General features: G+C 34.4%; 1 protein-coding gene across 1 annotated transcript; it reads right to left on the bottom strand.

Moving 5' to 3' along the window:
* Window positions 1–10,980: 10,980 nt before the first annotated feature.
* On the bottom strand, window positions 10,981–13,811 carry LOC111895993 (uncharacterized). The gene is made up of 2 exons (XM_023892028.3): window positions 13,348–13,811; window positions 10,981–11,258 (listed from the first exon to the last, which is right to left on the bottom strand). The coding sequence occupies exons 1-2, from the start codon at window positions 13,577–13,579 to the stop codon at window positions 11,098–11,100; spliced, it is 393 nt and encodes a 130-aa protein (XP_023747796.1). The 5' UTR covers window positions 13,580–13,811; the 3' UTR covers window positions 10,981–11,097.
* Between the last annotated feature and the right edge of the window lie 297 nt (window positions 13,812–14,108).

The following is a 14,108-nucleotide window of genomic DNA, read 5'->3' as shown; positions in this document are numbered from 1 at the left end:
GAGCTAGGCCGGCATTCTGTAGAATCTCCTAAATGCACTTTTTCTGGGAAAGAAACACGTATGTGACACAATAAGCAACCTCAACACCAAGGAAGTAAGAAAGCGCTCCCATATCTTGTAGAGCGAAGGTTTGACTAAGGCTTTTGACGATATGATCAATAACAGTTGGATTGTTCCCTATGAGAATAATGTCGTCAACATATACTAACATATAAATCAGTGTTCCTTTTGTCGATAAGATAAACAAAGAGGGATCCGTATGACACCCTTTGAAGCCAAGAGGGTGTAAGGCTCGTGATAAACGTTGGAACCAAGCGCGTGGGGCCTGCTTTAGCCCGTATAGGGATTTGTGAAGTAAGCAGACATGGTTTGGTTTTTGTTGGTCAATGAAGCCTGGAGGTTGACGTAGGTAGACAGTCTCAGCGAGATCCCCATGAAGGAAGGCATTTTGAACATCCAGTTGTCGAACGGGCCATTTTTGTGAGACGGCAAGTGATAGAACAACTCTAACGGTTGTAAATTTGACCACGGGACTAAAGGTCTCGTGGTAGTCAATCCCGGGTTGTTGATGAAAACCTCTTGCCACCAGACGGGCTTTATAGCGCTTGATAGAACCAGTGTGATCTCATTTAATTTTATAGACCCATTTGCAATCCACAACATTTGCATTGTAAACAGGAGGGACAAGAGTGCATGTACCATTTCGTATTAAGGCAGCATATTCCTCAGCCATTGCATGTTGCCAATGAGGTTGTTTAACGGCATCTGAGAAGGAAGATGGTTCCAATTCAGTTGTGGTGGATGTGTGAAATGCCGAGTGGTCAAATGGGACTTTTGGTTTTGGGTTTTGCCTGAGTGATGGAGGGCACACACGAGTAGTAACGGGTACTTGTGGCTGCTCTGGAGAAACAACCGAAGTGGACCTGTGGCGACAGACATACACACACAATGGGGTGTTGGTGGTGGTAACTGGGGGCAGTGGTGTTGTTGGAGCAGCAGTCGAAGGCTGATTGGATTGCGTGCGCATAACAGATGTTGTCGGTGGAGGTGAAGTATCGACAGTGGTTGTGGCTGGGACAGTGTATTCCGGTAAAATAATGGGAACCGGGTAAGTGGAGACATACGGTTCAGGTGGTGATGTAGGAGGTTCTATAGGTATAGGTAACCGGATAGGGAAACAATTTTCATTAAACCGGACATGACGGGCAATATACAGTCTATTCGTTGCAAGGTCAAGGCAACGATACCCATGATGAGAGGAGCTGTACCCAAGGAAAACACATGGTGTGGATCTGAAGTCCATTTTGTGCCGGTTGTAGAGACGTAATTGAGGGAAACATTGACACCCAAATACCTTTAAGAATGTAAAATCCGGCTGTCGTTTAAAAATGTGCTCAAAAGGAGATATACTAGATGAGTTTCGAGATGGCATTCGATTGATGAGATAAACCGCGGTATCAAAAGCAAGATGCCAATATATTTTAGGAACACCGGAAAAAGCAAGGCGTGTCATGCCCGTTTCCACCACGTGTCGATGGCGGCGCTCAACCAAGCCATTTTGCTCACTCATATAAGGACATGAGCGACGATGTATAATACCAAGAGGACCAAACAACTGATTAAGGTTCCTAAATTCACCTCCCCAATCGGTTTGAACTGATTTTAATTTTTTTGAGAACTATCGCTCAACAGTTGCAATAAATTGTTTGAAAACATCATTAGAGGTCACAGGTGCTGGTCCCAACACATCACACACAATAAGATCCAAAATATTTTTACTATGAAAGTTGGAAGATGACAAATGAAGTTTTGTGGATTTGCCAATGTGACGGGAATTATAAAAAGAATCTGAAACTCTACTAGAAACAGGAAGACTATATCTAGAAAACATGAGATTTAAAAGTTGTGAATGGGGATGACCCAGCCTTTGATGCCATATGTTGGAGGGAACTTTAAGAGCAGTGAAAGCAACTTTAGGTAAATGTTGAAGGTGCGGAAGACGAATGGAGTAAAGCCCGTTGTCACTTGGCCCCGTGAGGAGGGTAAGACGGGTAGAATTGTCCTTCACAGCAAAAAAAATTAGAGTGAAACTCAAAGAAAACATCATTGTCTAGACATAATTTTTGAACATAAAGTAAATTCTTTTTGATTTCAGGAACATGAAGAATATTTGATAGGGAGAAAGTTTTTGAAGGAGAAGAAAAACGAGTGGAGCTAATGTGAAGAATAGGTAAGCCGTTACCATTTCCAACATGAAGTGTATTGTCACCAAAATAGGGTGTGTGACTGTCAATGCTGGCGAGATCGTGAGAAACGTGGCTGTTTGAGCCGGTGTCAGGAAGCCATGTGGATGCTTGTGAGCGATTTTCAGCAAAGTTATCGAAGGGTTGCGGTCTTGGCTGGATGGTGGAAGGGTCACGACAAGGGCATGGAGATGGGATATGCCCGATGCTGCATCTGTTACACGTGCCATACACAATGTTCTGAGAAGATGCCCAACTAAACTGATTTCTGTTTCCTCCCGATTGTGAATTGTTATTGTAGTTTCCCCATCCGCGACGATTATTCAAGCCGCGACCCCGAGACTGTGATGTCTGCGAGGTATAAAAGGCTTGTGTGGGTGGCTGAGATAATGGTGAAATCTGGAAACCCAGCTGAGAAACCAATTGTTGGAGAGCTTGAAGTTAGTCTGGAGATGTATTAGTCAGAGTGAGGTTGGGACGACTGCTGGTTGCAGTAGTGAAGGCTTGTACAGGAGCAATCGTAGGTATGTTTTTCCGGATCATAAAGTCGTGATCAGCAAGCAATCCATGAAGTTCAAGAAAGGCCGTAGGAGTCTGTCGTGCAAGGAGAATGGATTTTAGTCCATTGTATTCTTCACGCAGACCCGAGATAACGAACATAACCAAATCTTTGGCCTTGACAGGTTCCCCAATGTTGGCGAGGGCATCAGCATACTCCTGGGCACGTGTGAGATAAGCAGAGGCAGTTTCATCAGGTTTCATCTCAATTTTTAGGAGTTGAGTTTTGAGAGTAAATTCCCGAGAGGAGGAATGAGGAGCATAGGCTTGCTGAAGTGAGATCCACAGATCACGAGAAGTCGTCCCTTGAACATGAGGAAAAGAGGTTTCGGATATGGTGGAGAGCAACAACATGCGCACATGAGCATCATTGGATTGCCAAGCTAGGTAGGAGGGATTCGGTTGTGGTGGAGCATCTTTCTCAGCCGATGGAATAGTAGGGTTAGGACACAAAATGGTTTCATTAATGTAACCAAAAAGATTATTGTTGACAAGGAAGGGTTGTATCATAGTTTTCCAGAAGCCGTAATTTGTAGGAGATAGGGTAAAGGCGAATTTATGGGAGTTGTGTGATGTCTTCTCTGTGGTGGAGAAGGCTGTGATGGCGGCCATTGTGGTGGTGGCACAACGATAGGCTGTAGCCTGGTAAAAGACAGGCAGCGACAGCAAGGGGTTGTAACCCTAGGGTAGCCGGTGGAATAACCTGCTTTTGATACCAAGATAAACTTGGTGATCAAGATAAATTGTTTATATTAATCTGTTATGAACGTATACACAAGAATATATATATAAATAGATAAGACTAGTTACATAACAGCCCCTTGTAAATCACTAAAGGTTAATTATACCTAAACTGTCTAACAAACACCAACAATGCCTTTATATCTCTTCTCATGGAAAAATCAACAAAATAGATTAGATGAATGGGTGTATAAATTAATATAATAAATCATAATTAAGAAATGAAGATAATAATTGGTCTCTCACTTCCAATGATCTTCACATTCTGATCTACCACCACCACCAACGCAACTTACCTACACGAAATTTCAATGGATTGAATATTTGAATTCCATTCATTTATAATCAATTAAAACTACAATCAATCAACAAACCTCAAAAAATGGAAAAAGGTGGGGAAGCATGTAAGTGGCCATCAGAAGTCGCTGGCTATTCCCACCTTGTAGAGATTGATGAAATTGGGATTAAGTTCTCTATTAAAATTAAAATTGAGAGTTTGAGTGGCAAAGAGTTGTAAGAACTGATACAAACGAATAGCCAAATGAAAAAGATAACATGTATAAGATCACAAGTAACTTTAACTTTTTATTTTGGAAGTATGACTTTGTAATAGAAAGAAAAGAAAGTCATATGTTATAATAAAAACAAAATGAATGAAAGTAAATTGCAAATGTTATTAAGAAGTTCTTATGATATAAACTGATTTAGACTTACGTCGATGATTCGTGAAGATGCCATTTACATGTAAAGTTGAAGAATGGATCCAACAACATGGATATCGACTTGATTCTCTGAAAGCTTTATAGCAAAATCTAGCAAAACTTAATTCGTCACGTTCATTTCAGTCCCTGCCATGGGAGATGAAGAATGTCCAAAACATGGATTGTAAGCTTCATCGAACATAATCTCCTATATATTTCGTAATAAAAAAAAATTAAAAAGGTTCATTTATTGTATGTATTATACAACTATGTATGCATATATTTGATACTTACAAGATTGTGAGCTTCAACAGATGTAAGGTGTTAGACCAATTATGAACTCAAAGCTCATAGAAAACCAAAGAGACATAAAGGATTTGATGACATTTAAAACCGTACTCCTATAGGTTTCTTGGGTTGTTTTTCTTCAACTACCTCCTCATCTTCCTATACTGATCCAATTTCATCTGTAGTATTTGCTGCAACAACCTTTATCTAAGACTTAGTTCAGCATCAGGTCACCTCTAACGACAAAAGAATCCTGACTCGAAACAAAAGCTATACGAATTAATCATTAAAAGTTAATTCATGATACTTATTAATTAGTGATTGAAACTGATAATGGGTTGTAGAATATTGATGGTTGAATGTTTTTTCTGTTTGAAATTATAATAATCAAATAATCATGTATTTGATAAATTGTGACCATCTAATGTTTAATAAATTCAAAATCTTAATTGTATGAAGATGATCAAAAATCAAATAAAAAGAAATGGCAAGTATAGTTTTAATGTATAATGAACTTACAGATTAAAAACGCCTTATTAAAATCACTTATTGGTAAAGCAACCAGGAATGAATACCTTAATCGAGTAAGGCATTTCATCGAATGCCTTATAGCCATGTTTCTCATCCAAAAGCAGTAACCTTTTTAAGCTTTTCTATTTCCCAAACCTATAGTTAGCGTCTCCAAGTAACCCATTTAAATCCTCCTACAATTATAAATCTCTTTGAGCCATGCCATCAACCAAACTCAAAATTGTTATAATCTTACTCACTCGTATCGAAACTTTGCCTAACCACATAAAACTACAAATCTCGTACCCTACCAATTGATAACTTAAGAATGAATATGAAGAAACGATTTGAAGAAAGTCCTAACTGAAATCGGAGTTGATTTAAGAGCATACTTTGATTTGGGGAAACATTGAAGTGTGTAGAACGAATCGAAACAAAATAAAATGTAGAAATTAGGGATTTTCCATTTTTCATCTACTCCCGAAACCTGTAGTCAGCATCTCCAAGTAACCCATTCAAATCCTCCTAGAATTATAAATCTCTTTGAGCCATGCCATCAACCAAACTCAGAATTTTTATAATCTTAGTCACTCGTATCGAAACTTTGCCTAACCACATAATAATAAAAATCTCATACCCTACCAATTGATAACTTAAGAATGAATTTGAAGAAACGATTTGAAGAAAGTCCAAACTGAAATCAGAGTTGATTTAGGAGCATACCTTGATTTGGGGAAACATTGAAGTGTGTAGAACGAATCAAACCAAAAAAATGTAGAAATTAGGGATTTTCCATTTTTCATCTACTTCCCAATGGTAGCAGACCCCTCCGGCACCAAAGATGGCATGGGTGATGGTCAGCGATGTTGGTGCCGAGAATCGATCGGCCGTCGATGTTTAATCGTTATCAGAGATGTAGCGGTGACCAACCAATAATTGCAAGTAATGGACTTCGGGACCGCGTATGGAGTGGCGAGAATGTGTCTGAAAGGGAATAGACTGGCAACGAACATGAATTATCTAAAATATATATTTAAGTTGACACTGTAAGGTTATATTTAAATTAACAATTGAAGTGTTTTGTCCAAACTGTTCAAAAGTTGTAGCTTTAAACTGATAGCAACATATTAAATATAATAAATTAAGTATAATATGTTAAAAGTTAAAGACATAACTTTATAAATATAAGTAAATATATTATTTTAATATTGAAATTTAGTTTTATTATGATTACATTTGATGTTTGATATTTATTTAACTTTATTAACCAACTTATGATCATTATTAGAAATACTCTAAAATTTATCACTTTTAACTATTTATAAAATATTCTTTAGGTTGTTTAAGTTCAACTAAAATTTATATTTAAGTTGACTTTGTAATGTTATATTTAAATTAATAATTTAATTATTTTAACAAATTTTTCAAAAGTTGTAGCTTTAAAATGATAATGGTTTACATCCAAGAATATATTAAAACTAACAAATTAAGTATAATATATTAAAAGTTAAAAATGAATCAGTATAACAAACTTACAAATTAAAAGCTCTAATATAATAACATATCTCCAAAAGTGCTCATAAGACCTCAACTCGACACAAAAACCTTTAAGTTTGTTTTCTTTCTGAAATTTTATATGATTTGTATGTATGTCTTCCCAAAAGATTGGTCTTTTTATAGTAAACTTTCACTAAATGCTAATTAAAAATAATATATGTTATAAAACTTTTGAGTGTTAAATCATAATTAAGAAAATTTTTGAGTTGCATTAGTTAAAAAATGGGTTTCAAATGAATGTGGTTTGAGGAAGTTAAAAAAGGGGGTTTTAAATACATGAGATTCAAGAAAAAAATGCTAGCTTTATAAGTATGTATGATAATGATAATGATATATTTATGTTGTAAACTGTTGTTACGACAAACTCTAGGCGTGTGCTTAGCTCTATCACCTAAAGGTCTTAGTCTAATTAGCGTATGGGAATCCGCTATGCATACGATAAACAACTGCTACGTCAAACAATCATATATCGAGGGTTGGACCCCGACATAGCCCTCTGATGCCTAAGTTAGATTGAGATTCTTAGTGTTGCCTTAATACTATATACAATGTTTTTTTGCCTTACCTTGTTCCCTTCTAGATATCGTGTATATGGGTTATTTATAGGTTGCTTGTTGTTAAAAAGGTTTATAGTCCTGCCCGGTCCCTCGTCTATTATCTGGTCTACGGGGCAGACACGTCTGTTGTCCTTTCCTTGTTATTTTAGTGTATCATACCATCTCTTTTGCATGTTTTGTGGGATATGGTTCGAATACTTGTGTACGATGTATTAGAATTTAGATTTGTTCGTGAAAAGCCATGGTGTATGTATCACCGATCTGGTAAGTACCGGGCCGGTAATGGATTTCCTTGAACTACCGGCCTGGTATACCATTGAGCCCCCCCCCCCCCCCCCCCCTCCCCCAGTTTGAAGGGTAAAAGAATATTGCAAAAATATTTTTTCCATTCTGACTTGGAGATCCACCTTGGGTATTGGTTTGTTTTTAGAAACTTCTTTATTTTATGTCATCCTTTTAACCTTCACATCACTATGACTGGTATGGGTGACGAAGTGGACTATTGTATGCTTGAGCGATAGACACACGAGTATCACTTGTCTCCCGTACTTGGTTTCTAAGTTCCATCTTCGTCGTCATTTGTTCTTGATGCCCCGCTTGGTAAGATTGGGTTCTATCTTAGGCATCTTGATTGTGGGTTAAGGTTACCCCCGTCTAGCTTCTTTTTGGAAGTTCTTTGTTTTTATAAGGTTCATCTTGTTCAACCATGTCCTAACGCAATGTCGAAGGTAGTTACTTTCAAAGTTTTTTGTGTTGCTCATGAAATACCACTTGACGTCACTTTGTTTCGCTACTTTTACTGTTTAAAGAAGTATGGTGATTGGTATTCTTTTCGCATTCTTCATTTCCTTTCTCTTCCGATTTATCTCGCTTCAATGGTAACTAGAAAAGTAGGTTTTGCTAGGTAGATGTGCATAGCTTATGTCTTCCTTTCATTCCTTATTATGTCCTGCTTGGTGATGATTCAATATCTATGTTTGTCAATCTCTGTTTGTTCATGCCCTTGTTTCTCATTTCTGCATGAAAAGATATTTTCTGCCAGAAGTTGTACTTGCTTTCTTCTCTACCATCATCGCCACGGGTCCCGTTGGTGGTTTGTTATGCGTTGTTCCATATCCGTTTGGTATTCTGAACGGGACCACGCCATGGATCGTTAACACGATTTCTCTGAACTTTCTCATGGCACTTCTCCTGAATATGATATTATATGGTGACACTGGTTATATGATCGTGAAATCTATTGTCTATGTGTTTTTGGCTTGTGTTAACTGATTTGGTAAAGTTAACAGAATGGACAATATCCCTTTTGGCCATACAGAGTGTCCCATAAAGCTTGTTAAATACCTTACCGGTTGTTTCATCTTTTTCCTCGTCTGCTCCGGTAACTGTGAGAAGCAGTGGTTGTACATAACTTCAGTCGAACTCCCACTATCACAATATATCCTATGAATACCTATATTGTATATCTGCCCATATATAAGTATCAGCCTGTCTTCTTGGTGGTGAGCGATATATTCCTTTTCGTCATTAAACATATCGCATAGATGCTCAGTGCCTTTTTCTTCTCCATGCAATGGGTGGTTTGTTTCCTTTATTTTACTATTGGGTTGTTGCCTTGACTATGATGTTTCAATTTCGACCTACTTATCGGGTATTCCTTTTGTTTGTCTGGGGCCCTCATAATACGGATGATACCAATGTTGTTACAACAAACTCCAGGCGTGTGCTTAGCTCAACCACCTAAACGTCTTAGTCTAATAAGTGTTCGAGAATCCCTCTACATAAGATAAACAAGTGCTTAGTCAGCCATACCGAAGGTTGGACCCCAACATATAACGCTCTACTGCCTATGTTGGATTAAGGTTCTTAGTGTTGTCTTAATGCTATATAAAATGGTTTTTTTTCCTTACCTTGCTCCCTTCTGGATATTTTGTCTCTAGGGTATTTATAGGCCGCTCGTTGTTAGAAAGGTTTATAGTACTTCCCGATCCCTCATCTATTATCCAGTCTACGGGCAGACACGTCTCTTGTCATTTCCTTGTTGTTTTATTCGTTTGTGACAAGCCATGGTGTATGTATCGACGATCTTGTAAGTACTAGGCCGGTAATGGATTTCCTTGGAGTATCGCCTCGTGCACCATTATAGACCATTTAATAAAATGTAAAATTTCAAAATTATAGTTTTTCTTATATTATTTTTGGGTTTGTTCCTTATGTCTTTTGTTTGTGTTTCCTTTGAAATCTATGTATTATATATTCTAAATGAGAAATCATTTATTGCAATCAAACCGCAATTAAACGTAGATAATAATAGGGCTGTCAATTCTCGACACGATCTGCGACACGACATGAAATAAATGGGTTTGTGTTTAGTTTTTCAACCCACCAGCCCGCCTACCCGTCAACCCGTTTATTAAACGGATCATATATGAGTTTCTCAAAAAATAAACAGGTTGACTAGCCAACCCGTTTATATTTTTAATAAAAAAAATATTTTATTTTTAAATGTATTTATGTATCAAGTATTAGTATTTAATAAGTATTATATAATACATACCATGGATTCATTGACCATTTGACTGCTTTGACATTTTGATTCGTGGTGGATGACCTAAGGTCGTAAGCCGTAACCTATATAGCTCAGTATGTAACCATTTTGCTCAATTAACCTAAATAATAATCTCAAAATCAAATCGCATATGAGTATATCTCCCTCTTCCAGACTTCCAGTCTGACCAACGAACGCGCCAACCTGTGAACCCGTATTAATAAATGGGTTGGCGGGTTATATATGAGTTTATGTTCGAAACCCGTTAAACTGTGACCTGTATATTTAAATGGGTCGTGTTTGGATTGACATATTTTGACCCACCAACTCGACAACCCGTACGATTGTCAAACCTAGATAATAACAATCATGATCAATAATAATGAGAATTTTATCTATCATTTACGAAACGATGATAGGATAATGTTTTTATGGCTAATTATACTTGGTAATCAACATTAAAAACATCAATGAAAAGTTTCTTTATAAACAACTTCTATATTGTATTGTTTTTGTGCTTGTCTTTTAAGTTATTTCTGTTAGATTATGTTATTCTTAAAAAAATATTTTTAATTTATTTATTTTACTGGGTGAGATGCAAACTCTAATTTATATTATTCATCAACACTAATTACGATAGAAGACATATTTTATCTCATCGAATGTAAGTACAACAATATATACAATATTCTATATAATTATTTTCAAAATATAAATACAATTACCCGATAACGTTCGGATGAAACGATAGTGAGATTAATTAACAAAGTCGGTGTATCGATCGTATATTAAACTGCATAATTATAAAAAAGTAGCTTCGATAAAATTATTAAACCTTTGGACCTCATCATATAATATGGTCGAAATCATATTAGAATAAGTTTGCACCAACTACCTTAGTTCTTCAACCAAAATAAAAATATAATCTCCATCACATAAAGCCGCGTAGAGAGTGCCACATAACTGATAAAAAAAACAAAATTATCATTTTTATCGACAAATCACTTTCATATTTATTTTTCTATATCCAATACCAAATCCATGTTTGTCCAGCTCCAAATCATTTTATGCTAAAGGAATTTAACACATTTTATACATACATCGGATACGAGTTCCATTTTTTGATAAAATTTTTTAAGCATAAAAAAAATCAGTGCATTTTTTAATTATGCAAGTTTTATAATATATTAATATAAATCAGTGCAGATTTATGTACTTGAATAAAGATATATCAGTCCAGTTATCATCTTCTATATTGTAACAAAGTAAAACATCTGACTAATACCCACAAACACATTTTAATAGCACTTTACATAATACATATTTTATTTGTTTTCCCATTTTGTATATGGGAAACATATTACCCAAAGTACAAGTTTGTATCGGAAAATTAATCAATGAGATAAGATCTTGAACCATGCCTTCCAACCACGATTTCGGCTATGACCGGTTATCATCTCCGATCGAGCTTCTGTCATCTGAGGATGTCTCTTCTTCTTACACATCAAAAAATTCCTTTCGCCACATGACCCCACCACATCATTTCCTTTCATTGCTGCCAACAATTTTATTCACATAAATACTTAGGTTAACCTTACAAAGTTGACAATCGATAATATACAATTTGTATTTTAAGTTACTAATTTTATAATTGTATTCAATATGTCACTAATTTTTTTATTAGTTTCTATTACACTATATTGTAATGTATTTTAAACAGGTAATTTTATTATATCAGATGATATAGCAGCCACAATAGTAGGGTTAGATAGGGCCTAAATCAAAAAATTATCTCATATTAATTGTTAGATTGCCTAACACATACGATAGTTTACCTAGTTGAAAGGTACCCCTTATGTAATAAGAACCTATAACAAATTAAAGCTTACCTAATACAATTGAAAAATAGATGATCTAGAAGATAAATTGTTTACAATATGTTATTTGTGATATTAACATATTTAGTAATCAAGATTCTTTATTTAACATCCCAACAACAAAATAGGAAAAATGTTAAAGAAAGTTAATATTAACATATTATTTTCAAATTTGTTTGACATGTAATTTACTGTATTAGATGAAAAGTATATATGTTTTATGTATTTATTATTGAATTGACAAGTGAACCAAAATAACTAAAATGGGTACAAATCTAAGCCAAATGCGCCATACTTTCTTGAGTTTAAAAGAAATGCCGTTTTCATAAGTCGAATAAGTTGTATAGAAGTTTTTATTAATTTATTTGGTATAATAAAAGAGATTATAGAGCATATTGATATTGTTTTATACGGTACAAGAACATAATAAATTGATAACTTTTGTTTATGTATATAAAATAGCCAAAAAAAACTATATCTTATATGTTAATGATATTTTGTTACATATAAACAATTCATTAATATATCTTATATTTTGTGTATTTATCGTACGAAAGTTTAGAACAACCTCCGTTTAATTTTTCAATTTCATTATAGTATTTTGGAAAAAGAGTTATATCGAAAATATTGAAATATATTTATAATTTTATCGATATGATATAACATATTTTATTATGAAAAAAAATTTCTAATTCTATTGGTCACCTTAATGCCCATGCAGCTTAGATAACATCATATAAAGTTGTCCTTAACAAAATCGAATTGTACATCTTGAAAATTTTCTTTGGTTATTTGAATTTTTAGATTAATTTTAATAATCATATTGATTGTAAATTTATAAAGTAAAAATAAAATCATCAAAGAATTCAAATAATAACTTTTTTATTAATATATATTTTTAATTATTGATTAATTTATTATTTCAAATAAATTCAAAAAATTACGTGGTATAGTAAACCTTACTATGCATTTTCTTTAATATATATTTTTAATACTTTATAAATTTTAAGCCACAACTATATAATTTATTTACGTTTCTTCTGTAAATGGCTAAATTCTTAATTATATATGGTTTAATATGTTTTAGCTTTTGAAAACCAACTAAAAAAATTAATCAAACTGAATTCTAATTTAGTTTAATCAGTTTATATTTAAATTTAGTTTGAATAATGCAGATCAATATTTTGATAACCAAAACCATTTTAGATTTACTTGTTTCAATTTCAATCGGATGGAACGTATTCATCTACATGAACACTGCACAAACAAAAGAAATCTAGTTTCATATTTTTGGATGGACAATAAAAACAAGGCTCCACATGATATATTTATAAATATGTTTTAAACACGGGTAAAGTATTTATTAAGAATTGCAAAATTCCTTTGCAGCAAAAACGATAATTTAAAACAAAAACATAATTAGTCCTAATAACTAATTATAAAAAACGGATTTGGTGGCTATAAAATAGTAAAAAATGTTGGGCAAGCAAATAATAACAAACCAACACATATTAATATTAATGAACTAATAATATCAACATAACAACAATTTGAAAACTACTAATTTATCAATGAAATGATCACTTACGAATTGAAAATCTACGAAAGAAAAACTTTGCATTTGCTAATATAAATAGTTAATTACTTGTTCATGATGATATTGTGATATAGCTAGACGTGGATATGCATGAACAGATTACTCCAAATTAACAATATAACAATCAACGAGATAGAATCACAACAAATCAGAGAGAAATCTGCGCATACCTTCAGATCCTGCATTTGCTGGATAAAGCAAAAAGTTCTCCAAATTAGAGTCAAGAACAGGAAGTCGTCCACCACGAGCATACATCTTTAGAGATGAATCAATTACTTCCGAAACTTTATCATCATCATTCACCACGAATCGCAAAGGTCCTGAACTTCCAAGCACGTTGACAGTGATCAGAAACCGTTTTTTCTTCACGTTCTGGTTATCGGGAGTCTTCTTCTTAATCATCTTCTCACTATTTTAACGATTCTTCAAAATTCGATTTGTTTGAATGAAATATTAAGTGAGTTAATGATGAAACTGAAAGGATAACTATTTCAAGGGTCGAGACCAACACAGCGAAAATACCACGATTTCATGGAAGTATAGAAGCAGATAGGAGGACCGAAAGGAAGCGAGAGTAGTGAACGCATGAAACAGTAATTGATGTGAATCATCCAATATGATTCTTTATATGTGGAGAGAGAGAGAGAGAGAGAGAGAGAGAGAGAGAGAGAGAGAGAGAGAGAGAGAGAGAGAGAGAGAGAGAGAGAGAGAGAGAGAGAGAGAGAGAGAGAGAGAGAGAGAGTTTATGTTAATAAATAACATCATTTTATTATTTAATAGGGTTATTTCTATTCTAATAAATGAATAGTTCTAATCTTACTATGACAAGTGTCACTCTAATACAAGTCCTCATTAATATTGTCGTGTCATGTAAATATATTAGGCAATCATTTCGAAATTCAATTTTATATTTTCTAATTATATGTTAAAT

The sequence above is a fragment of the Lactuca sativa genome, chromosome 4 (genome assembly GCF_002870075.4).
Source record: "Lactuca sativa cultivar Salinas chromosome 4, Lsat_Salinas_v11, whole genome shotgun sequence".
Taxonomy (NCBI): Eukaryota; Viridiplantae; Streptophyta; class Magnoliopsida; order Asterales; family Asteraceae; genus Lactuca; species Lactuca sativa.
Note: the sequence above shows the minus strand (reverse complement) of the source record. Positions and strands in the feature narration are given on the sequence as shown.

Excerpts from the sequence above, each read along its gene's own strand:
- LOC111895993 (XM_023892028.3), bottom strand. The coding sequence starts at position 13,579 with ATGATTAAGAAGAAGACTCCCGATAACCAGAACGTGAAGAAAAAACGG. Across the intron at positions 11,259-13,347 it reads AGCAAATGCAGGATCTGAAG|CAATGAAAGGAAATGATGTG; the intron begins GTATGCGCAGAT and ends AATTGTTGGCAG.